At 40.0% G+C, this 25736-nt stretch overlaps 1 protein-coding gene across 3 annotated transcripts in view; it reads left to right on the plus strand.

Annotated features, from left to right (window-relative positions):
- The window catches only part of PAK1 (p21 (RAC1) activated kinase 1), an 81202-nt gene that overhangs the window by 33226 nt on the left and 22240 nt on the right, over positions 1-25736 (plus strand). For all 3 annotated transcript variants that reach the window (XM_028501505.1, XM_028501506.2, XM_055078706.1), the window contains exons 6-10: positions 11534-11650; positions 14700-14874; positions 16974-17037; positions 19753-19801; positions 24920-25032. In XM_028501505.1, coding sequence (XP_028357306.1) covers positions 11534-11650; positions 14700-14874; positions 16974-17037; positions 19753-19801; positions 24920-25032 — 518 coding nt within the window. The remainder of the gene's footprint in view (positions 1-11533; positions 11651-14699; positions 14875-16973; positions 17038-19752; positions 19802-24919; positions 25033-25736) is intronic.

Below are 25736 nucleotides of genomic sequence, written 5' to 3' on the forward strand. Positions count from 1 at the left end.
TGTTATTGAGCTGCATGAGCTGCTTGTAAATTTTGGAGATTAATCCTTTGCCAGTTGGTTCATTTGCAAATATTTTCTCCCATTCTGAGGGTTGTCTTTTGGTCTTGTTTATGGTTTCCTTTGCTGTGCAAAAGCTTTTAAGTTTCATTAGGTCCCATTTGTTTATTTTTGTTTTTATTTCCCTTTCTCTAGGAGGTGGGTCAAAAAGGATCTTGCTGTGATTTATGTCATAGAGTGTTCTGCCTGTTTTCCTCTTGGAGTTTTATAGTGCCTGGCCTTACATTTAGGTCTTTAATCCATTTGCAGTTTATTTTTGTAAATGGTGTTAGGGAGTGTTCTAATTTCATTCTTTTACATGTAGCTGCCCAGTTTTCCCAGGACCACTTATTGAATAGGCTGTCTTTTCTCCACTATATATTCTTGCCTCCTTTATCAAAAATAAGGTGACCATATGTGCATGGGTTTATCTCTGGGCTTTCTATCCTGATCCATTGATCTATATTTCTGTTTTTGTGCAAGTACCATACTGTCTTGATGACTGTAGCTTTGTAGTATAGTCTGAAGTCAGGGAGCCTGATTCCTCCAGCTCCGTTTTTCTTTCTCAAGATAGCTTTGGCTATTTGGGGTCTTTTATGTTTCCATACAAATTGTGCAATTTTTTGTTCTAGTTCTCTGAAAAATGCCATTGGTATTTTGATAGGGATTGCATTGAATCTGTAGATTGCTTTGGGTAGTATAGTCGTTTTCACGATGTTGAATCTTCCAATCCAAAAAAATGGTATATCTCTCCATCTGTTTGTATCATCTTTAATTTTTTTCATCAGTGTCTTATAGTTTTCTGCATACAGGTCTTTTGTCTCCTTAGGTAGGTTTATTCCTAGGCATTTTATTCTTTTTGTTGCAGTGGTAAATGGGAGTTCAGATTTTTCATCATTAGTGTATAGGAATGCAAGAGATTTCTGTGCATTAATTTTTTATCCCACTACTTTACCAAATTCATTGATTAGCTGTAGTAGTTTTCTGGTAGCATCTTTAGGATTCTCTATGTATAGTATCATGTCATCTGCAAACAGTGACGGCTTTACTTCTTCTTTTCTGATTTGGATTCCTTTTATTTCTTTTTCTTCTCTGATTGCTGTGGCTAAAGCTTTCAAAACTGTATTGAATACTAGTGGTGAGAGTGGACAACCTTGTCTTGTTCTTGATCTTGGTGGAAAAGGTTTCAGTTTTTCACCATCGAGAATGATGTTGACTGTTGGTTTGTCATATATGGCCTTTATTATGTTGAGGTAAGTTCCCTCTATGCCTACTTTTGGATGGTTTTTATCATAAATGAGTGTTGAATTTTGTCAAAAGCTTTTTCTGCATCTATTGAGATAATCATATGGTTTTTATCCTTCAATTTGTTAATGTGGTGTATCACATTGATTGGTTTGCGTATATTGAAGAATCATTGCATTCCTGGGATAAAACACACTTGATCATGGTGTATGATCCTTTTAATGTGCTGTTAGATTCTGTTTGCTAGTATTTTGTTGAGGATTTTTGCATCTATGTTCATCAGTGATTCTGGCCTGTAGTTTTCTTTCTTTGTAACATCTTTGTCACAGACTTGATTTGTGGCCCAAGATATGATCTATCCTGGATATGTTCCATGAGCACTTGTGAAGAAAGTGTATTCTGTTGTTTTTGGATGGAACGTCCTATAAATATCAATTAAGTCCATCTTGTGTAATGTGTCATTTAAAGCTTGTGTTTCCTTATTTATTTTTGTTTTGGATGATCTGTCCATTGGTGAAAGTGGGGTGTTAAGGTCCCCTACTATGATTGTGTTACTGTCAATTTCCCCTTTTATGGCTGTTAGCATTTGCCTTATATATTGAGGTGCTCCTATGTTGGTTACATAAATATTTACAATTGTTATATCTTCTTCTTGTATTGATCCCTTCATCATTATGTAGTGTCCTTCCTTGTCATTTGTAATAGTCTTTATTTCAAAGTCTATTTTGTCTGATATGAGAATTGCTACTCCAGTTTCTCTTGATTTCCATTTGCATGGAATATCTTCTTCTATCCCCTCACTTGCAGTCTGTATGTGTCCCTAGGTCTGAAGTGGGTCTCTTGTAGACAGCATATATATGGGTCTTGTTTTTGTATCCATTCAGCCAGTCTTTGTCTTTTGGTTGGAGCATTTAATCCGTTTACATTTACGGTAATTATCGATGTATGTTCTTTTACTATTTTCTTAATTGTTTTGGGTTTGTTAGTGTAGGTCTTTTCCTTCTCTTGTGTTTCCTGCCTAGAGAAGTTCATTTAGCATTTGTTGTAAAGCTGGTTTGGTGGTGCTGAATTCTCTTAGCTTTTGCTTGTCTGTAAAGGTTTTAATTTCTCCATCGAATCTGAATGAGATGCTTGCTGGGTAGAATAATCTTGGTTGTAGGTTTTTCCCTTTCATCACTTTAAATATGTCTTGCCACTCCCTTCTGGCTTGCAGAGTTTCTGCTGAAAGATCAGCTGTTAACCTTATGAACATTCCCTTGTATGTTTTTCGTTGTTTTTCCCTTGCTGCTTTTACTATTTTCTCTTTGTATTTAATTTTTGATAGTTTGATTAACATGTGTCTTGGCGTGTTTCTCCTTGCATTTATCCTGTGTGGGACTCTCTGTGCTTCCTGGACTTGATTGACTATTTCCCATATTAGGGAAGTTTTCAACTATAATCTCTTGAAAGATTTTCTCAGACCCTTTCTTTTTTTCTTCTTCATCTGGGACCTCTATAATTCAAATGTTGGTGCATTTAATGTTGTCCCAGAGGTCTCTGAGACTATCTTCAATTGCTTTCATTCTTTTTTCTGTATTCTGCTCTATGGTCATTATTTCCACTATTTTATCTTGCAGGTCACTTATCCGTTCTTCTGCCTCAGTTATTGTGCTATTGAGTCCTGCTAGAAAATTTTGTTATTGTTTTTTTTGTTGTTGTTGTTGTTTGTGGTACACGGGCCTCTCACTGCTGTGGCCTCTCCCATTGCGGAGCACAGGCTCCGGATGTGCAGGCTTAGTGACCATGGCTCACGGGCCAGCCGCTCCGCGGCATGCGGGATCCTCCTGGACTGGGGCAGGAACCCTTGTCCCCTGCATTGGCAGGCGGACTCTCAACCACTGCGCCACCAGGGAAGCCCTAGAAAATTTTTAATTTCATTTATTTTGTTGTTCATCATTGTTTGTTTGCTCTTTAGTTCTTCTAGTCCTTGTTAAACGTTTCTTGTATTTTCTCCATTCTATTTCCAAGATTTTGGATCATCTTTACTATCATTACTCTTCTCTTTCTGATGGGCAGGACCCAATCCAGTGGTGTGTTTTGGGGTGTCTTTGACCTTATTATGATTTTAGGCAGCCTCTCTGCTAATGGGTAGGGTTGTGTTCCTGTCTTGCTAGTTGTTTGGCATAGGGTGTCCAGCACTGTAGCTTGCTGTTCGTTGGGTTGAGCTGGGTCTTAGCGTTGAGATGGAGATCTCTGGCAGAGCTTTTGCCGTTTGATATTATATGGAGCCGGGAGGTCTCTGGTAGACCAATGTCCTGAACTCAGCTCTCCCACCTCAGAGCCACAGGCCTGACACCCGGTGTGAGCATCACAGCCTCTCTGCTAATGGGTAGGGTTGTGTTCCTGTCTTGCTAGTTGTTTGGCATAGGGTGTCCAGCACTGTAGCTTGCTGTTCGTTGAGTTGAGCTGGGTCTTAGCGTTGAGATGGAGATCTCTGGCAGAGCTTTTGCAGTTTGATATTATATGGAGCCGGGAGGTCTCTGGTAGACCAATGTCCTGAACTCAGCTCTCCCACCTCAGAGCCACAGGCCTGACACCCGGTGTGAGCATCAAGACCCTGTCAGGCACACGGGAAAAAGAGAAAAAAGAAAAAAATATATATATCGTTGCTCCCAAAGTTCACCGCCTCAATTTTGGGATGATTTTTTTTGTCTATTGAGGTGTTCCATAGATGCAGGGTACATCAAACTGATTGTGGAGATTTAATCCGCTGCTCCTGAGGCTGCTGGGAGAAATTGCCCTTTCTCTTCTTTGTTCTCACAGTTCCTTGGGTTCAGCTTTGGATTTGGCCCCGCCTCGGCATGTAGGTCACCTGAGGGTGTTTGTTCTTTGCTCAGACAGGTCGGGGTTAAAGGAGCAGCTGATTAGGGGGCTCTGGCTCACTCAGGCCAGGGGGAGCGAGGGGTATGGAATGTGGGGCGAGCCTGCGGCGTCACAGGCAGCATGACGTTGCCACAGCCTGAGGCGTGCTATGTTTTCTCCTGGGGAAATTGTCCCTGGATCATGGGACCCTGGCAATGACGGGCTGCAGAGGCTCCCTGGAGGGGAGGTGTGGATAGTGACCTATGCTTGCACACAGGCTTGTTGGTGGCTGCAGCAGCAGCCTTAGTGTTTAATGCCCATCTCTGGTGTCTGTGCTGATAGCCGTGGTTTGCACCTGTCTCTGCAGCTCGTTTAGGCAGTGCTCTGAATCCCCTCTCCTCGCCCACCCCGAAGCAATGGTCTCTTGCCTCTTCGGCAGCTCCACACTTTTTCCCGGACTCCCTCCTGGCTAGCTGTGGCACACTAGTCCCTTCAGGCTGTGTTCACGCAGCCAACCCCAGTCCTCTCCCTGGGATCTGACCCAAGCCTGAGCTCCCAGCCCCCATCCATCCCGGCAGGTGAGCAGACAAGCCTCTCAGGCTGGTGAGTGCTGGTCGGCACCTATCCTCTGTGCGGGAATCTCTGTGCTTTGCCCTCTGCACCCCTGTTGCTGTGTTCTCCTCCGTGGCTCCAAAGCTCCCCCCCACCCAACCCCTGTCTCCACCAGTGAAGGGGCTTCCTAGTGTGTGGAAACTTTTCCTCCTTCACAGCTCCCTCCCAGAGGTGCAGGTCCCATCCCTATTCTTTTGTGTCTGTTTTTTCCTTTTTCTTTTGCCCTACCCAGGTACGTGGGGAATTTCTTGCCTTTTGGGAAGTCTGAGGTCTTCTGCCAGCGTTCAGTAGGTGTTCTGTAGGAGTTGTTCCACATGTAGATGTATTTCTGATGTATTTGTGGGGAGGAAGGTGATCTCCATGTGTTACTCCTCCGCCATCTTGAAGGTCTCCTAAGGAAGTATTTTAAATCGGACGTATTTTAAGTGAGATAGTTAGATGTGCATTTTAGTCTAAACTACCATCTTAGAAAGATTCCTCTGGAAATTGGGTCAGTGTAGTGGGGTGAATTCATATGTTTACCTCTCCTGCTATACTAAATTTCTTAATTTCAGAAAAGATACATAAAAAATGAATTCAAAGCAGTGCTCCAAAATAAAAACAGGACGTTATTAAACCATTGTTGGGAATTCATGTAAGGTAGAAAGCAGATACGATCAGATTGATTGGAGCAGCCGAAAGCACAGCTGCTGTATGTATGTGGAAGACAAATATCCTAGGAAGATAAGAGTAGCTCAAGAGAAAATGGTCTGAGAGAATATATATAAAAAACAGGAAGGAGTCTTGGGTCATCTTCAAGGGTAAATTAAATTCTGTAAGTGAAATAGCAGGGGCAGTGTCCATGTTACAGTGAGCAAAAGGTACCAGAAGATTGATCCTAAGCTTAAACCAGATACTTTTCTAAAGAAAGTAAACTGCCTACTTGAGGAAAATGCCTGGTGTGGGTACAGGGAGAGAAGAGAGAGAAGCAGAGCAGAACTGGAGTTAACTACAGATCTCTACAACAGGTATAAAGTAGAGGAAAAAGGAGAAGTAGCTCTGAAGTAGAAGAAAATACATTAAATTTCTGCATCCCAAGGATAAATTTCTGATGCTTTTGATAACTGGGAGGAGAGGTATACATACCATACATACTCTTCCATGGCAGCTCACCCTAAAGTGATGCTTTCCAGTTACCACATCTGTATAACTCACGTACAGACTGCATCAGACCTCCCATTCAGAGGAGGGGACAGCAGAGAAATAGACTTACACAACTACAGAGGAAACTCATGCCAGTCTCATACACTAATTAATATGGTTTTTCACTGATAAATATGAGGGGAGAGCCAAGGATCTCTAGACATTTGAGAGAAACAAAGCGTTAAAGAGAAGGACCAAGAAAAAGAAATAAAACTGACCCCAGAGGAAATTGATAATTCAGGAAAGAAAGTTTTAAAAAATCTAATATATTGAGAGGTTCTATAGATGTTGCATCCACAAAAACACACTGCAGGTAGATCAATCAGAAGATAAAAAAAGAATTCTTAGAAATTAAAAATATAGTTGAAGAAACAAATTCCCAAGGATTAAAAAATGCACATAAGAATGGATTATTGATATAAAATATAAAAACACATGGAAAATATGAGAATAAGGGACACAGAAGATTATTCAAGGAGATTCAGGAAGAATTAGAGGATTAGAAGATTAAGACTGTTGTCTTTGAAATTTCTGTATTGGAGTTCTCTGTGCAATGCTTCTTCATTTTTAGTTGGCTTCCCAGTTTGGTGGAGTCCGTCTTCCAGTAGCTTTGAGAAAGTAAATATTTAATATCTTTCAGGTCTCAAAATGGAGCACCTCTATTCTATTCTACCATTTGATTGATATTTGGCTGAATATGGAATTCTGGGTTGAAAATAATTTTCCACCAGTATTTGGAAAACATTCCCTTTTGTCATCTAGCTTTCAGCATTGGCTATTCAAATTCAAAGCCTATTTATTCCTGCATCTTTGCATCTGACCTATTTTTTATTTTTCACTTGGGAAGTTTGTAGCATCTTTGTTGTCACCACTGCTGTGAAATTTCATAATTACATCCCTATATTCACCTACTTAATTTGTGAGGAGCTTTGTGGACTCTTTCAACCTGGACTCAAGGCTTCAGTTTTAGGAAATTTTCCTGAATTATTTCATTGATGATGTCTTCCCCTCTTTTCTTTGTTTTCTCTTTCTGGAACTCCTGTTTTTTTAGACTTCCTGGACTGATTCTCTGTTTTTAAAAATATTTACTCTGTTTTTCCTTGCCTTGATTTTGCAGCATAGATATGTAGATTGGTTTTCAGGTTTGCCTACCATCAGCTTTGGATTCAATCTCCTTGACAGTTACTGCTCATCCATCATTCATTGCCTCCTTTGCTAATCTTGCCTCCTATCCTGTTCTCTCCAACCTTCGGGTTTAATGCCTTTAAAAGGCCATTCGTTTATTATAGTTCTAGTGAGGTTTTAAGAAATAGATGCCTGTGTTCAATCTGCCATCTTTGTCAGGCATTCCTGAGGAATTTTCACTTTTAACTCCTTATATATCTATATTATATGAAATGTATAATGAGAACCTACTGGTTTTACATATAATTTAAAAATTTAACTTTTAAAAGGCAGCATTATTGAGGTGTTATTTACATACCGTAAAATTCACCCATACTGATTGTACAGTTCAATGATTTTATTAAATTTATAGACTTGTGCAACTATCACTAGTCTAGTTTTAAAATATTGCCACTGCCACAAAAGTTCCCTTGTATTCGTTTACACTTCATTCAAACTCCCATGCCCAACCCTAGGAAACCACTGATCTTTCTGTCTGTATAAATTTACCTTTTCTAGACATTTTATATAAATGGACTTGTATAACATGTAGTCTTTTGTGTCTAGCTTCTTTCACTTAAAAGCTTGTGAGGTTCATCCATGTTGTAGCATGTATCAGCACGATTCCTTTTTATGTCTGAGTAATATTCTATTGTATTGATATACTACATTTTTTACATTCATTACTTGATGGGCCTTTGGCTTGTTTCTTCTTTTTGGCTATTCTAAATAATGCTCATACTAACATTCATGTACAAGTTTTGGTGTGGATCTATGTTTTCATTTCTATTTGGTATATACCTAGGAGTAGAATTTCTGAGTCATATGGTGACTCTATGTTTAACCTTTTGAGGAACTGCTAGGCTGTGTTCCACAGTGGCTGCACCTTTTTACAGTCCCACCAATGTTAGGAGGCTTCTAATTTCTCTGTATCTTCCCCCACATTTGTTATTGTCTGTCTTTTTTTTTTTTTTTTTTTTAGACCGGGGCGCGAACCCGGTTCCCCTGCATCGGCAGGCGGACGCGCAACCACTGCGCCACCAGGGAAGCCCTGTCTGTCTTTTTTTAAAAAATATTTATTTATTTATTTGACTGCATCGGGTCTTAGTTGCGGCATGGGGATCTTCATTGCCACGTGCAGGATCTTTTTAGTTGCAGCATGCGGGATCTTTTAGTTGCGGCATGTGGAATCTTTAGTTGTGGCATGTGGGATCTAGTTCCCTGACCAGGGATTGAACCCGGGCCCCTTGCATTGGGAGCGTGGAGTCTTAGCCACTGGACCACCAGGGAAGTCCCTATTGTCTGTCTTTTGATTATAGCCATCTCAGTGGATATGAAGTGGTATCTCATTGTGGTTTTGATTTGCGTTTCCTAATAATGATGTTGAGCATCTTTTCATGTGCTTTTTGGCATTTGTTTATCTTCTTTGGAGAAATTTCCTTTCTGTTGTTTATCTCTAATTTAATTCTACTGTGTCTAAAGTATACATTTTGTGTGTTTTCAGTCATTCAAAATTTATTGAGATGTGTTTTATGGCCCAGCATATGTTCTATCTGAAGAATTATCCATAAGTGGTTAAAAGTAATGTGTGTTCTGTAGAACTTGGGTGGAAAGTTTTGTACATGTCAGGTTGAGTTGATTGATAGTGTTGTTAAAATCTATATCCTTGCTAATTATTGAGACCTCTTTCAGGGCTGTCCAGAAACTTTTACTTTCTGCTTGGCTCTTTTGAAGTTTTTATGTACATGCACAGAGCCAGGCATGTATGACTAGTATGGGGCCTCTCTCTAGTGTCTGCTGTACCTTTGGCCAGAATTTGTTTGCCTTATTCAGGATTGCAACCTCAGGCTAGTAGCGGTTGACACTCTCCTGCTACTACCTCTGGGAGGTCACTTCCACTGATGGCACCCCTGGGCCTGGGCATTGCCCACTGCTTCAAATGAATGTAAGCCCTCTTGGGTCCCGTAGTTACAGCCTACCTCGTCCTGGAAGAACCCCTCCTCTGATGGAGCTAGGGTGGGATGGATGGGAGCAATCCTGGGCCAGAACGTCAGAGATTCCTATGTTTTTACCCAAAGTTCAGTTTTAAAATCATAAACACTTCTCAGTAGTATAGGTAGGCACCTGGAGGTTTGGGGAATACACCAAGCATGTCCCCTTCTCTCAGAGTCTTTGTATTTCTTCCATCTGCCAGGAATATTCTTTTCCCAGAGGGTCTGATGGCTCATTTTCTCATTTCTTTCAGGCCATTAGAGAGGCCTTTCCATGACTACTCTATGTAAAGTAATAATTCCCTACCCTCAACCAATCTCTACTCTCCTATGTTTATCTTATTACTGCCGGCAGTTTGGTGATTAATTTTGACGGTATCTTCTTCTCAAATGTAATCCATAAAACCAGGCACTTTATCTAATTTGTTCTTCAGTGTAGCCCCAGAGCTTTGAATAGAGCCTGGTACACAGTGAATGAATGGGTGAGTTGAAGTCACTTCTTAAAAAAGAGGTCTGTGGTTATTAAACATAATGATAATTTAATTGATTCCTTACATCTTTCTAGCGCCTTGCCATTTACAAAATGCTGTATACTCACATCACTTCATTTTTTCCTCCCAGTTGCCCTCTGAGGTAGGCAGAGAGCTTCTGTCATCACCTCCATTTTATGGATGAAAAACTAGCTTAGAGTGGGACAGCCTTGCCAAAGAACACAGGGATAAGAAATAAAAATCTGGGACCAAAACCTAAATCTCTTGATTCTGGTAGTTGTTAATACTACCACACAAAGCCATCACCTGTGGAAAACAGAATGTGTTGCTAAGAAAGGTGATGAAATCCCCTTCTTTATAGAGTTTTAGGAGGCAACAAACAAGTGTTTATAGTCTACATTAGTCAGCCCTAGGGCCTCTTCACCTGATGATGAAGAGGCTGCTGAGTTAACCTCATTCCCATTTTGGGTTCCTAGTTAAATTTTGCCGAGTGGAATATTGGGGAGAAAAGAAATTAGAGCAGAAAAATATCAAAATATGTGCTTTGACAAGGGAAGAACCTCTATTGGATTTTAGAACTGAAAGTGACTTCAGGTCACCCCTCAAATTATACCTGTCCTATTCTTCCACGTTCCTCGAGTGATGAAACTTGAGACCCAGAGGATGGATTCATTGCCTGTGATCACCAAAGCTAGTTGCTTACATATGCCTGTCACTGGCAGTTTTCTGTTTATGCCCTGCACTGGAGGCCCTGTTAGAATCTATGAGCTTGCTAGTTTTCTTTATCTTAGTATATCAGATGTAGTAAAGACCAGGCTCCCCAACAGTAGCTCTAGACTAGCATTTAACTAGACAGTTCCTTCACTTATCCCCTGTCATTCTGACTCCTGACATTCCTCTCTCCAGAGGCCCCAAATGGCAGCAGAAGGGAATTGTCCCTCTGTCTCCTGCATCATATGGTGAGCTGCTTTAGGACATGGGCCATCTTTTTCATTTTTGTACATTTATATCAAAAGCATTCATCACAGTATCTTACTGAGCACAAAGCAGATGCTCTGAAAATATCTGAAACTGTTGAATTATATCAATATATACAAAAAATCCCTTGCTTCTCTGGCCCTACACTGTAATCATTTAATCTCTATCAAAAATCTCATGTTTTGGAGCTATTTTGTCTCTTGAATATGTGTTATAAACAGTAATGGTATTATCTTTTTGCCTGGACCTGCCCTAAAACCTGCCAGTCTTAGCCCAGCTTTGGTACAGTTTACATGGGAAAATCAAGTTGCTGAGATTATAGCGTATTTAATTAGTGGTGCTGGTAAGGTTCATTCCAGGACAGGGCAAAAGCTTAGTGAAATCGATAGCATCCAATCTGGGGAAAAACTCATTGTCTTCTTGAGACAGGGGTCTCCTGATGTTCTGTATCTTCAGGTTGAGGCGAGGGCACCTGATGGCATAATGGTTGCAGTAGGTTTTCGTAAAGAAAGGAAAAGGAGAGGCAAAGGCCTCTTAGAACTTCCACTTACCGTATCAGAAAGGACTAAGGAATTATGATGATAAACTTTGTGAAATCCCAAACTTTTAACCCCTCCCCTACATTTTGTACTTTATCCTCTCTTTAGCATAGAGAGTAAAATTCATAGAAGAAGAAGGAACTAGGATCTTGTGTTCAGGGTTTGGATTGGGCTAGGCATGTAGAGAAGCTGTAAGCTGGTTTCCCCATCCACAGTTAGGCTTTGGGTGGGAGAAGGAAGCCCCCAAGGGCCTGAGTGGAGAGTGGTATCTAAAAGAAGAGAGGGAAGGTGGCTGAGTTCCTGAGACTGGCTACACAAAGGTGGAGATCTTGAGGCTGATGTGTGTTTCAGAAGGGGTGTCAGGAGAAGGTTTCTTCTGGGAGGTTGGTGACTCTGGTAGCTTAAGTTGCATGTCAGCTGGACATGATGAATCTGGCTTTTCTCCACTGTGCAGAACGTGAAGACGGTGTCTGAGACCCCTGCAGTGCTACCAGTTTCAGAAGATGAAGATGATGATGATGATGCTACCCCACCTCCAGTGATTGCTCCACGCCCAGAGCACACAAAATCTGTGAGTCTTTGGGGACGTGGGCAGCTTTGTGATTTATTAGAATTTGGAGGGGGAGTGAGGGGTGGGTGCTGAAGCCTAGAGGTTTAATAATCTGGTAGTGGTCCTTAGATTTTACAGGTGGTGAAATCACTAAATTACCTTGATTGAAAGGTATTTTCTGTATGATTAAAGACAAGAAGTGGTGTATTTATCATTAGTTTGCAGATAGTCCCAAAGTGTCCTAGATAATTGGTCTTTGTAGCAACTTAGGCCTAGTTTACTTAGCCTGTTCTTCACATACAGAAAGCTATACAGAATTAATGTTTCTTAGTGCAAGACTAACAAATTATTCCAGTCTCCTGGGAAGCAACATATTAGCTTGCTATAGATCTTTTCTTCTTTGTTAAATGTGCAGTGTTCAGCCTCTTAGTACATCATTGATGATACTGTAAGACTCAAGAGAATTTATAAAAACATTAGTGCTATTAATATGCTGGACATCAGGAGTGCATTTTTTTTTTTTTTTTTTTTTTTTTTTTTTTTTTTTTTTTTTTTTGCGGTACGCGGGTCTCTCACTGTTGTGGCCTCTCCCGCTGCGGAGCACAGGCTCCAGACGCGTAGGCTCAGCAGCCATGGCTCACGGGCCCAGCCGCTCCGCGGCATGTGGGATCCTCCTGGACCAGGGCACGAACCCGTGTCCCCTGCATCGGCAGGCGGACTCTCAACCACTGTGCCACCAGGGAAGCCCCAGGAGTGCATTTTGATGCTGGATGTTGGCAGTGATTTTTATTTAACTTCTTTTGAGGTTCTTGCATCTCTGAATAGCCAGGTCCCTCTGCCCTCACTTGGCACAATTTGCCTTTTACATGATTTAGCATCATTGAGCACTGATCTCTCATCAGATGATACTCTACTAGTGTTTCTTTGTTTGGACTTTTTATTATGACAAGAGCTTCATAATGAAAGAATGATCTAGGGCTTAAACTCTGTGATAATACAAAAAAAGATTGTCTCTGGATTAGAGAATTCATGGAAGTGTTCAAGCAGATGTTGGTTGACTGACTATAGAGATGCTGTGGAGGAAATTCAGGGGGATTAGATGACCTTTTAGGATTAGAATTTATAAGCGGAATCTGTGGAATCACCCTTTCTGCAGGCTACAAAGTAACTTTAAGGAAAATGAGCTTCAAAATTGGAGAGTTCTCAGGATATCTCATATTGGTATGTTTTTTTGTTTTGCAAGTATGTTCATTTAAAAATTTTTCCCACTAAACCACGAACTCCTATGTGTGTGTGTGTGTGTGTGTGTGTGTGTGTGTGTGTGTGCACACACACATATACATATACACACACATATATATGCAAATACATATATATATGTATGTATTTGCAGTGCTTAACATAGCTCTTGGAAGGTTTTAGAAAGGCACTTAGTATTGAATGAATTGATAAATTTGATCTTGATAGCATTCCTTTCTAAAAAGACATTGTTAATTCCTAATTTATAGAAGAAGAAGCTGAGATTTGGAGAGGTAAATTTATCTACCCAAAGTCTCTAAGTAAGCAAAAGAGCTAGAACTGAAAGCAGGTAATTGACCCCAGGTCCAGGTTGTATTCCAGCATAGCACAGTGGCCTTTTTATGTGAGCAGACCTTTGCTGGGAGCCAGAAAAAGAGAATTTTAGAGAAGGAAAAGGCAGGGTTCGTGCCCTTAAGGAGGCACGTCAAGAGAACTAAAGGAGGAGGAGAAGGCATGAAAGTACAGGTTTAGGTGCCAGGGATATAGTTTGTCTACATGTACAAGAATAGAAAATTAAGAAATCATTATGCTGGAATAGTCAGGAAAGAAGCTGTAGTCTCTGATCTGTGTCTTGACTTATTGCTATTTCCACTATGTGGAGAGTTCTCTCCCTTTTCTACCTATTAAAATCATGTCCATCCTTCAAGATCCAGCTGAAGAATCCTATTTATTTATTCATCGATTCATCAAACATTTTCCTGAATGCTTGCTTTCTGTTAGGCAACTGGTTAGATATAGGAGCTCAGGGACGAATGACACAGATTCCCTGTCTTCATAGAGCTTATAGACTAACCACAAAATTGTTGTGATATTTTTATGAAAAAAGGTGATAAATGCCTTGATGCATCTCCTGGGGAAAGGCAGTATAACGTATGATCACTTCTTCTGTACGTTAATAGTATACAGTTTGCTCGTATCTTCTGACATTTATCCCTTTTGCCTTGCAGTTAGGACTTTCTCCAAGACTTCCTTCACAGGAATAGTGGATGGGGCAGCATTTTGTACAGCAAGGCAAATAATAGATTCTCAGTAAATGTTTATTAAGTAAATGAATGAATCGGAAATATAATAATATTTGCCAAAATTTGAAAGCTTAGTGTCTTTTGGGTGTGATGTTACTCATTTCACACATTAATTAATTTATTACCACAGCAGCGCTATAAGATAGGTATCACTAACATCACCATTTTACAAATGAGGAAACTAAAGCATAGAGAAGGTAAATAATCTGCCCAAAGTCATACGAGGTAAGAATAAGAGTTGGGATTTAAGTCCAGGCAGTCAGGTTCCAGAGTCTGTGATCTAAATGACTACACTGTTACTGCCTCTTAAAGGAGAACAATTGCAGTTCCTTCTCTGTGAGGGTTCAGGATTTAAAGAGGCAGTAACTCAAATGAAGATAATGTTGTGTTGTGTTAGCCGTGGAAAGTACTATGGGAATACAGGATATTCATTTCAGCTTGGGAAAGAATAGAATTTTACAGATGAAGGGGATTCCCATCTAATGATAGAATGTCCTTTAAACTATTTATAATGAGAGTTGTCTAACTTGTACTGAATATCTTAAGTGCTCAGACTCACTAACCCTTGTTGTGTATAGTGAGAGCAAGGAAGGCCATTCCATCCTCACAGCCTGAGTATAGAGGAAGAGTAACACAGATTTTGACCTAGGAGAAGGGATGAGTTTACTGGGATTTGTTCTTCTGTGGATGTTCTAACACACACATCTAAGAGAGACTGGCCTTGCCAAATTTTTGCACCAACAATGCAGGTATACACACGGTCCGTGATTGAACCACTTCCTATTACTCCAACTCGGGATGTGGCTACATCTCCCATTTCACCTACTGAGAATAATACCACTCCGCCAGATGCTCTGACCCGGAATACTGAGAAGCAGAAGAAGAAGCCTAAAATGTCTGATGAGGAGATCTTGGAGAAATTACGTAAGCACTTTCCAGGTTTTTGAATTTCCCTCTGGTATGTGACTGGTCAAGCACAAAGGTGGAATTCTATTGCTATAAAGATCTTGGTGCTGCGCTAGGTGTATGTGGCTGGCTGGCTGTGCTTTATGTCTTAGCCAGACTGTGCTTCTCTTCACCTGTCCTTGCACCCACCTCCTCTGTCTCACCAGCCCCGATTAGATGCAACATTAGGATGGGAATGTGATGATAGCGTGGATAGCCCACTTCGAGGGCTAGAAATCACTTACCACTAGGCATGGGTTATGGAGATGACAAATAGCTTTTACCTAGTGAATAGTCTGGAATGTTGTGTTGAGAAAGACTGAGGCCTTGTCTAAACCTGGTGGGAAAGAGTGCTATGTTGATTATTGATCTTTCTGTTGACAGAAGACGGATCTGCCATCTTGGCTTAAGGAAAAGAAGTAAGGGAAACTAACATTTTGTGAGCCTGTGCTGTGTACCAAATGACAAGCAAGGCATTTTCTTGATTTTTTTTCATTTACTCCTCATTTTAGCCCTTGAAGACAGACATTATAATCCTCATTTTTTGCAGTTAGGGTATTTGAGGCTAGGGATGCTAAATACTCTGCGAAAATTCACACAGCCAAAAAGTGACAGAGCTGGGGTTAGAGTGCAACTTGTGCTCCTGTAATCAGAACATGCTGTTTCTTGCAGTCAGGTAGAAACTTCCATTTTACTTTTTTTTAGTGACCAGATATATTAGGGTAGCTTGTTTCTCTTTTTCAGTAATCTGCAGGAGAATTCATATGAGAAGAAAGGACTGGTTTGGTCTGTAGGCTTGGAAGAATCATCTGACAAGGCCTTTGATTTATTCTTTGAACTTATCTACTTCTAAAGAGGATTTGATGTGACTGATTTGGTCAAATCTGCACACTGGCATTGCTTTTTAAAGCTGAGGTTTCTGGTTCCTCAGCTTAGCAGCTCTCGATTTTGTCCTGATAATTCTTACTTGACTTTCTAAAAAAATTTCACTCTTTTAAAAGTTGCCCTTGCCCAGAGCCCTTACGAAATGATGAAATAAGAAAAGCCACTTACCTAGCCATCTGTTTACTCTTGTATGTATTCTTTTTCTCTGAACCAGATTTTTTTTAAAACAGTAATACTTAGAACATAGAATTATGGAAAGCAGACTGGCCTGGGAGTTAAGGACCCTTGGGTTGAAGCACAGCCACTAACTTGCCTGTTGGGCGATTTCCTACTGTTCTCTGGGCCTCCTTTTGCTCATCTTTTAAATAGGGATGTTAATACCTGTCTCATTTGTAAGTCAGATGAAATAATGTATGTGAAAAGTACCAAATACTAGTAATTGGTATTAGTGGAAAGGGCTTTGGACTGGGAGACCAAAACCAAGCTCCTAATCTTAGCTTTGACACCAATTTGCTGTGTGACCTTGAGGGGAAGTATCTTCCTTTCTGTGGGCCTCAGTTTTACCATCTCCAGAATACGTTTTTTGAAACTGTCAACTCTCTCATACCTCTGTGTCTTTGCACTTGAAGTACTTTCTGTTGTAAGCCTTTCTTGACTTTCTCTCCCTGGCTAATTCCTACTAACCCTGTAAAAATTAGTCCAGATATCACTTCCCTTCTGAAGCCTTTCTGGTCTATATTTTTGCCTCTTTCTGTATCACCACAATTATTATATTTTCATGGAAATTTATACTTATTGTCTGTCTCCTCTGAGATTAGAGCTTCTTGAGAGCAAAGGCTGTCTTAACTGTGTCTCATCTATCGCTTTATTTGTTGCATTCAACATAGAGCTTAGTACATAGTTAAGTGAGCATGTTAAAATGAGTAAATGTCTATTGAATGAATGGATTTTAAAATGAATGAATAACTTTTAGGAGTTTAGAATTGGATTAGAGTACTATGAATAAAAGTGGTAAGGAGATGAAACTTCTGGTTGAAACTTAAAGAGGGAAAACTTAGGACCTGCTTAGTGTGGTTTTTAGGTATTGGAGATAGTTCTTTAATCCTTGCCAGCTCAGCATTTGGGGAAATATGGGGCCTGTTTTGTATGTTGATCTGGGAAAAACTGATTCATGTTCTCTGTTTCTTTCAAAGGGAGCATAGTGAGTGTGGGCGATCCTAAGAAGAAATACACACGGTTTGAGAAGATTGGACAAGGGTTAGTAGGGGCGTTTTCTTCCCTAGAAAAATGACTTAAAATGGTGTGTGCTGGTATATATGATTTTGCTTTTGTTTTGCCTCTCATAAATCTTGTTCTTCTTTCTCCACCTCACCCATCTGAAGGTGTTTTGTTAGGCTGACCTTAGGTTTACAGAATTATGTTTAATATGTGAGATGTGCCATTAGATGACATGGTTGCTAAAAATACACCTGTGGTGAGAGTGAAAAACCCATTTATTTTCTTAGCACAAAACCTTCTTCCCAAATTATAGCTCTGCTTTTCCAGATTAACCCTGTTTACCTGATGCTGAGACCTACCAGCACTAATATGAAATGGAAGACTCAGAACTGTAGACTCTTCTGCTAGTATAATGGGATCTGTTTTTCTAGTGGATGCCAGAATTCATGTCTCCTGCTCTCTGATTCCTTCTCTGCATCTTGTATACTGCCCTCAATATACTGAACTCAGCAAATCTTAACTGAATTCCTGTTAGGTGCTAGGCACTGTGAATACAGCTATGAATCAGTCTCTCCCTTCAGAGACCCCATGTCTACAGAAGGAGATAGACAGTCAAACAAAAAATTATAATATACTGTGATAAGTCTTAAAAGTGGCCATTATTTTGAGTAAGAGAAGCCAGATACAAAAGAGCAGATGCTGTATGATTTTATTTATATGGAGTTAAAGAACAGGCAAGACTAACGCTAATATAAGTCAGAATAGTCATTGCGTCTGGGAGGGGAGTGTTGATTGGGATGTGGCAAGAGAGAACCTTCAGGGGTGATCGTGATGGTGAACATGTAGGTGTGTACATATTGAAAGATCATCAAGTTGTAGACTTGAGATTTGTGCAGATTACTTTAGGTAAGTTATACCTCCGTATAAAAAAGAAGAATAATAAGATTTCTACAGATATACCCAATTAGCTAAAATTAAAAAGAAACTGAAGAAAAGTGTCTGGCTTGTAGAAAGCTGTCAGTGTTACTTGAGTGAAAGCATTGTTGTTAATGAAGTAATTGAAGCTTTCTGTTTTAGTTTTCTTTTTTATGCATCCAAGAACTTCTGAAATAAGATAAAGTAATGCATAATATACTGATGTTGTATTTGTACAGTATTCTACAGCTTACATCTGTTATTTGCATCTATTGTTTAATTCAATCCTCAAAACAACCCTGGACTTGGGTGCATCTCATTTTTTCCTGGGCCAGTGCTTTTGTGAGTCTGAACTGGTATAAGGTAGTTAACACCTTGAGAAGAAATTGTTTTGCTTGCCTCAGAGTAATCTGGGATGGTATTTCCTTTAGATAATTACATTGAGATATTAAGAATGTAGCAGAAAGGTACACAGACAAGTGTGGGAAAGTCAGGTCCTATCTCTGGACTTCAGTTTCTTCATTTAAGTGAAAGGGGTTGTGGATTCAGGGTCTTTCACCTCCCAAACTGCTGATGTGTGTGGTCAGATGTATGAGGCCCATAAATAGGCACTATCTGCAAAAGTTTTTTTCCTTGCTTACTTGACAGGTGTGTTAGTGCTAAGGGAGGAATGCAATATGTATTAGGCACCTATGCTGATGTTTCCACATTCCATGATTTTAAAACTGTACATGGCACACAAATAAGATAAATTAGTACTATTATAATTTTGCTTGGTTTTTTTTTTTTCCTTTAAGACCTGAAGGTTTTTTTGACCTGGAATTCATATGTCTAATCATATGTCTATTTGAGGCAGAAACAATCAGGAACTAACCAGTGGGCCTCAATAGCTTCTGAGCCTCTGTAATCATGGAGACACAGTCTCAAAATGTCCAGTTCTCCGAGGACTGGGCATATTTGCCCTTTAAGAATGGTATATCTGGTGGGATAGGGGAGAATGGGGACAGGAATATAGACATCAGCTTTATGACAGAAGATGTCTAGAGGTAGGATGATCAGGCAATGGGGAAATAACTGCCAATGCAAAGAATCCCATCCTTATTTGATGATATTTGATCATATCTTATGATGTCAACTTCCTGACACGTAGCTAGGATCCTAACTAGAGAGTTGTAGTTAGGAAGCTGGTGACCATAATTTCTGTCTTCCAAGCAAACTTACAAGTTGTCCATATCTTATGATGTCAACTTCCTGACACGTAGCTAGGATCCTAACTAGAGAGTTGTAGTTAGGAAGCTGGTGACCATAATTTCTGTCTTCCAAGCAAACTTACAAGTGACTTTTCCCCCGAATTGACCTGACTTCCCTGGGAAGCATAATCACAGAGCTTACCTAGAATACATTTTTGCAGTACATAGAATTTTAAGTTTCTTTCAATCGCATCATATAAATCTGACATACTGACATGTAAGGTTACAAATATTGTTGCATATCACTCATCTACAAACACACAGGGTTCATGGTTATAGGCATAAAGTGTGGTTTTTAGTCATTTAGAATGGACATGATTACTTTCCTAGCATTATTCCTAGTATTTCTCTGCCTTTCTTCCTCCTTCCCTCCTTTCTTCCGTCACTTCCTGATGGCCACTAGAGCGTATATTCTCTTTACTACTACATACTGCCTCTCATGAGAGTGGAGTGGGAGAGTCAATGGGGAGGATTATTTTTGCTGCTATTTTTATTAACACTTGCATTGCCAGATTGTGTGTAGAGCTTCATTTGACAAATGTCACTTCATCTAACACCTGTTTTTTTCTTTCCCCCACCTGTTGTTCAGTGCTTCAGGCACTGTGTACACTGCAATGGATGTGGCCACAGGACAGGAGGTAAGTATCCACCACCAACTACTGCTTCAGTTCCACTGTTTCTTTTATCTTTTTGTTAAGTTTTTGCCCTTCTTAGCTCAATAGGGATACTTCTAGTTTCTCAGTATTGCAGACTAGAACTCCTTAACATGATGAGATTTACAGATTTTGGAAAAAGTCACTGTGGCTACAGTGTAGAGAAGAGATTGGGGGAGATAAGAGTGGAGCAATGAGTCAGGAGGTTACTGTGTAATTCCACGTGAGAGATGATGGTCTGAACTAAGGTGGTAGCATAGTATGAATGGGGAGAAGTGGAGGAATTTGAGAGGTACTTAAGTAGATATGACAGAATTTGGTGAATGTGAAGATGGCTCACAAGTGAGTGGTACTAGTCAAGGAGAAAGAACAAAGGAGGAGGTACAGATTTGAGGAAGTTAGATGTTGCCTGAGAGACTTTCTTGTGAAACTGCCTGGTGGACAATTATTTTTACAAGTCTAGTGCTTGGGAGAGAAATCTGATATAGAAGAGATTTAAACATATGTCTCTTGCCTCCCAATCTAGTGGTCCTTCCATTACTCTGTGTCCAGGATTCCAGTAGACATTGAAGTCCTCATTTGGAGACACCTCTTTGTCTCTCACATTTCATAAGCTGGGAAAGCTCTGATCTTATTGCAAAGGCCTGAAACCTAAGATCTTATTTTCAGCAGAAGGAAGCCATGAAGGGAATGTAGAATGCTTGAAGTTTCTTTGCATTGTACTCTTTGGTTGCAGAGCAGGAATGTTGGAAGGTGGGTTGTATATGGGAGTTGCCTGGGGAAGATCTTAGTTCAAAAGACTAATGGGGCTCAGAGCTTAAGAGAGGCACCTCCTGTTCCAGTGAAAACAGAGTTGGGCTCTTCTGAGGGAGGCTACTAGGACCTGCATGTATATGTTTGGTGGTTGAAACCCCATGGTGTACTGGAGAAGTCATGGTTAATAGGGAAAGCACGTACCTCACTGTGCTCTTGTCAGGCTTTTACAAGTGTCTGAGCCAAATATTGAGGCTCCATCGAGGGTAAGTCAACTTAAAAAAAAACCACATTATTATGTTTAAAGATTTATTAATTGTTCTTTGATGTGAGAATCCAATAACCTAGATGTTTACCTTTACTTACTTATAAAACCTTGGGCAAGTCATTTGACCTCCTAAGCCTGAATTTTATTTATTTATAAAATGTGCATGATAACATATACCTCACAAAATGTGAATGAGTTGAGTGAAGTAATGCGTGCGAAAATATACCATAAACTAAGAATTACATATATATTAATTTTTATTTGTATGTATTTATTCTACAGAATGTTTACTGAACATTTGCTTTATGCTACACTTTGCGCTAAGAACTATGTGAAAGATTCAGGCATTAAAATCATATATATAAATGTAAGAAACCATACTTTCCATTGTGTACATATAAAACTCTTATAATGCTGACAGGATCCTGTGATAAAATAATGGTAAAGAAGGAAGGATGGTATCATTCTGCTGATTTAAAATGTGCTGTATTGGAGGTAGAGATAGAAAAAAGGAGGTTATATTAAATATTAATATGAAAAAGAACCCTATGAGGTTGGTAATATTATTTCCTTTTTACTGATGAGGAATTTGAGACTCAGGAGTTTAAGTTACTTTTGCAGGGTTGTGCTAATAGCAGTTAGCAAGGGCTGGGTTAGAATCTTTTGATTCTAAAATTTTGACTTGTGCTTTCTGGGCTGCAAGGCAGCAGCAGAGCCAAGGTTAGGCACCACGGCCCCTTGTCATGTTTCTGGCCTCTGGGGCCTCACAGCCCTTGATGGGAGGCAGGCTGGTGCTGGCCAGTTCCTGGAAGGCCTGGAGGCTCCATGTGTGAGCAGCTGGCCACAGGAAACAAACTTGACTTCACTATGTGCCTGCCTTGTGGTTACAAAACTATGAGTGAAAGCGAGTCCATTAAGGTGGCTAATGCAGTGTAGCCAGGAAGGCCTCATTTCCTCCCCCAGAGAGTGTAAATCTTTAGTGGAGCTAGGGAGATAGATACTCTGTGTTTGTGAGTGAGTGCTTATTGGGAGTTATCCAGCTGAGAAGAAGAGAGCTGTTGTCTGTCATATGTAAGATTAGCATATTAATGCTGGAAATCTTCCAGTTACAGATCCAGCAATTAATTTTCAAGCCCATTTTTTAGAGGGAATGTGTGTAATAGAAAGAGTAGACTGGAAGTGGCTTTGAAGTCATATGAACCTGAAAGCATTGATTATGACCTTGGGCAACTTTCTTGGAAGTCTTAGTCTTCATTTTCTTCCCTGAAAATGCAGATAATGATTTTTGCTTGACAGGGTTGTTGTTAGGTTTTACAGAGATAATGTCAGTGGAGCACCTAACACAGCACTGGCACAGAGTAGGCATTCAATAAACAGTAGTGGTGGGAGAGTGGTTTGTTTTTGCTATCATTCCTGCTGATAACGTCACTCTTGCTGCTCTGTGCCAATTACTCATCAAATGCAGTTATGACAGTGATTAGCATTTTCATTGTTGTCTTACTGTATTATTTACATTTGTTATGTATGAGTAACGCATTGACCACTGTTTCATTTAGTTCTCAAAACAATCCTGTGAGGAGGGGATTCAGGGTTGGGATTATTATCCTCAGTATTGATAAAGGGACCGAGGCTCAGAGAGCTTGTGACTGGTCAAGGTTAGTAAGTGACAGACTCAGCCCCAGAGCTTAGGCCCTCAGGATTCAAGTCCAGTTCTTTTTCTGTTATAGGAGTGCTATCTGCTGGCCTGAATGGAAGGGATCTGATTAGGTGAAGGGCATTTAGCCTAGCCCATAGTTAAGGACTACTGTAAAGATTTCCTGGTGTCCTGCCATCCCCTCTGTCATCCATGGCCTGCCTCTTTTTTCCCTTGCTGCTGCCAGCAGTGACCTCTGTGAGGTTCATAAGCACTGTCCCATCTTCCAGGATGGCCTGAGGAACTGCAAAAGCTCCAGATCTTAGTATGTTTGTAAGGGCTTACAATCTTAATGTAATGTGTCTTTAGATCAATGTGTTCCTCTTTAGACATTAGAAAAAGCTAAACATCAGCTGTTATAACAAGCTGCAGCCAGACCAGAAGGCTAACCTGATAGGAGACTCCACTCCAAAGCAATTTTTTCTCACTTGGGGCAGGGAATGGAGGTGATCAAAATGTTTTAAAAAATCATTTCTATTCTTACTGATGAACTGGCTCTTGGCAGAAGATTGTCCATACTTGATTGAAGAAATAATAGAATTTGGGGTTTTTCCAAAAAAGTTGAATTATTCATCCTCTACACTTCTTGCTGATTCTGGAAAGACTAATTTTAGTTGTTCTGTTAGGTGTTCATGTTCTTGGCTGTTATTTCTAGGGAATAAACACTTAGGAAATAATTTAAAGCCTACTCCTGTGGGATAGAGCAGCCTATTGCTAATGCTCTGTGTGGTTTAAAAACAAAGTATTTATCAACCCACTGAATTCTGTCTTTTCCTCTTCATTTCTGAAAAGATTTGTTGAGCACCCACTGTGTGTCAGGCCCTGTGCTTGGTACCAGGGATTCTGAGCTTTCAAATGAGCTCTGAAGCTTCTCGAGAGATACACCCTAACTAATCATCATACAATTCAGTATGTGCTGAGTTCCACAAGAGAGGTATAAGTATAATCTTATGGGGCTTTAAAGAAGGCAAAAAGCCTATCTGGTTTGGAGAATGAGGTTTCTTTTGGTCTGATACAAAGTATAAGAAGGTTTGGAACATGTAAAAACAGTGGAGCAAGATGTTCTAAATGGAGAGAAGCTCAGATTGTAGTATATGAAGGAATACAGTGAGAAAGAAGTAAGATAGGGGTCAGATCCTAAGGACTTCGAATGTTGGGCCAAGGAGCATCTCTAGGCAAACAGGAGCCATTTCTGCTTTGAACAGGGGAGAGAGTCACCAAACGTGTACTGTGGGGAAGATTAATCTGGTTGTGTGTGCAGGATAAATGGGCATCACTTCTGAGATTCTAATCCTGACTTTGCTACTGAATAGCTGTGTAGGCAAGTAACATATCCTCTCTGGATCACAATTTCCTTATCTGTCAAAGGGGGTCAGTAGTAATATTTAACTCATAATGTGTCTCAGAGGATTAAGTGAAATACATTTGAGAATACCCTACATAGTACCCGACATAAAAAAGGATGCAAAAGTGCCTTGGAAACTAACGTGTTCCTTAAATGTGTATTATGTGAAAATTTGTTTATTTCTGTAGACAAAAAGCCTATCAATATCTTTTTCATACATAAACATTAAGGATCCCCTTTATCTATTCTTTCTTAACCTGATCAACTCTGATTTATTTTTCCACAACAAGTTCAAAAACTCATCTCCCCTTTATGAAACCTCTGCATTGATAGTGTGAAAGAGTTCTTGGCCCAGTTTTATGTTCCTGTAACACTTTGTACGGACTTTTGTTATAGCATACCTCTTTTATATTGTGATTTTAAGAAGTATTTTTCTAATATAAGTATTTTATTTAGTAGTATGTTTGATCTTCAGTTTGGTGCACGTGAGAATTGCCTGGAGGTCTTATTAAAGTACAGAGTTTTTGAGGAAAAGGAAGTCTGTATTTACTTGGGCTTGGATTAAGTAGAGATCTAAGAAGGTAGAGAGATGAATGGAAAGATCAGTTTTTAAATTCTTTCACTTCCTCATTTAAATTCTTCATAACTATGTCTTATCCTCACCTCTAGTGACACCAGTACCAATGCCAAGTAATAAATGATCCTTTTACTTAGCAAGTGAACTTTTCCATTAAATAGAAAGTTTGTGCAAAAAAAAAAAAAGCAAAACAAAAAAAAAACAACCCACAGAATTTCTGATTCAGTAGGTTTATGTGGGGACTGAAAATTTTTATTTCTAGCACATTCCTAGATAATGTTGATGTTGCTGGTCTGGGGACCTCACACTGAGTACCATTGGTCTCTGGAGATGAACTGTGATTTCCTCAAGGGCTAAGACCATATCTTATTCATTTCTATCTCCTTAGTGTTTATGTCTGGTACTTAGTAGGTGCTCAGTAAATGCTGAGTGACTCTGGTTGTACATTGAATGTACTCTAATTTCAGGTGGCCATTAAGCAGATGAACCTTCAGCAGCAGCCGAAGAAAGAGCTGATTATTAATGAGATCCTGGTCATGAGGGAAAACAAGAACCCAAATATTGTGAACTACTTGGACAGGTATGGAGTGGTAGTCCTGTCAGATAGGGCCTTTGGGATGGATGGATGGTGGAGCTCTTAGGTGAGAAGGCAACACCAGCACTCAGAACTGCCTCCATTTAAGATTCATTTATGATGCTTCGCTCTCTGCCAATGACCCTGCATGTTGGTGGACACCTCTGATTGCTGTACAGTATTCTGGGTTAGGCTGAACCCTACCACCCTGGAGCTTCTCACAGCTGGTCCTGATACTGTTTGTTCTACCCCAGGGAATGCCTTCAACCCATCTGCCTGAGTCAAACATGTAGGTCTTTAAATCATTCTGCATCTCAAATCTTTCCTTATCCTGCTTACCCTGCTGAATAACTTCTAGTTTGTCTGCATTCTCTTAAAATGTGACATCCAGTAGTTTCGTTTGAGATTTCACCAGTACAGAAACATTGGGACCCCTCCTTTGTTCTAAACGCTACAGAACTTGATTTGATTTTTTTTTTTTTAAGAGTTCTGTTTCATTGTTGACCCCTGGTAAGTTTGTAATCAATTCAAATCTCTGATCCTTGTTTGTTGGAAGATTTTTTTTTTAACATCTTTATTGGGATATAATTGCTTTACCAATGGTGTGTTAGTTTCTGCTTTACAACAGAGTGAATCAGTTATACATATACATATGTTCCCATATCTCTTCCCTCTTGCGTCTCCCTCCCTCCCACCCTCCCTATCCCACC

The sequence above is a fragment of the Physeter macrocephalus genome, chromosome 16 (genome assembly GCF_002837175.3).
Source record: "Physeter macrocephalus isolate SW-GA chromosome 16, ASM283717v5, whole genome shotgun sequence".
In the NCBI taxonomy this organism is placed as follows: Eukaryota; Metazoa; Chordata; class Mammalia; order Artiodactyla; family Physeteridae; genus Physeter; species Physeter macrocephalus.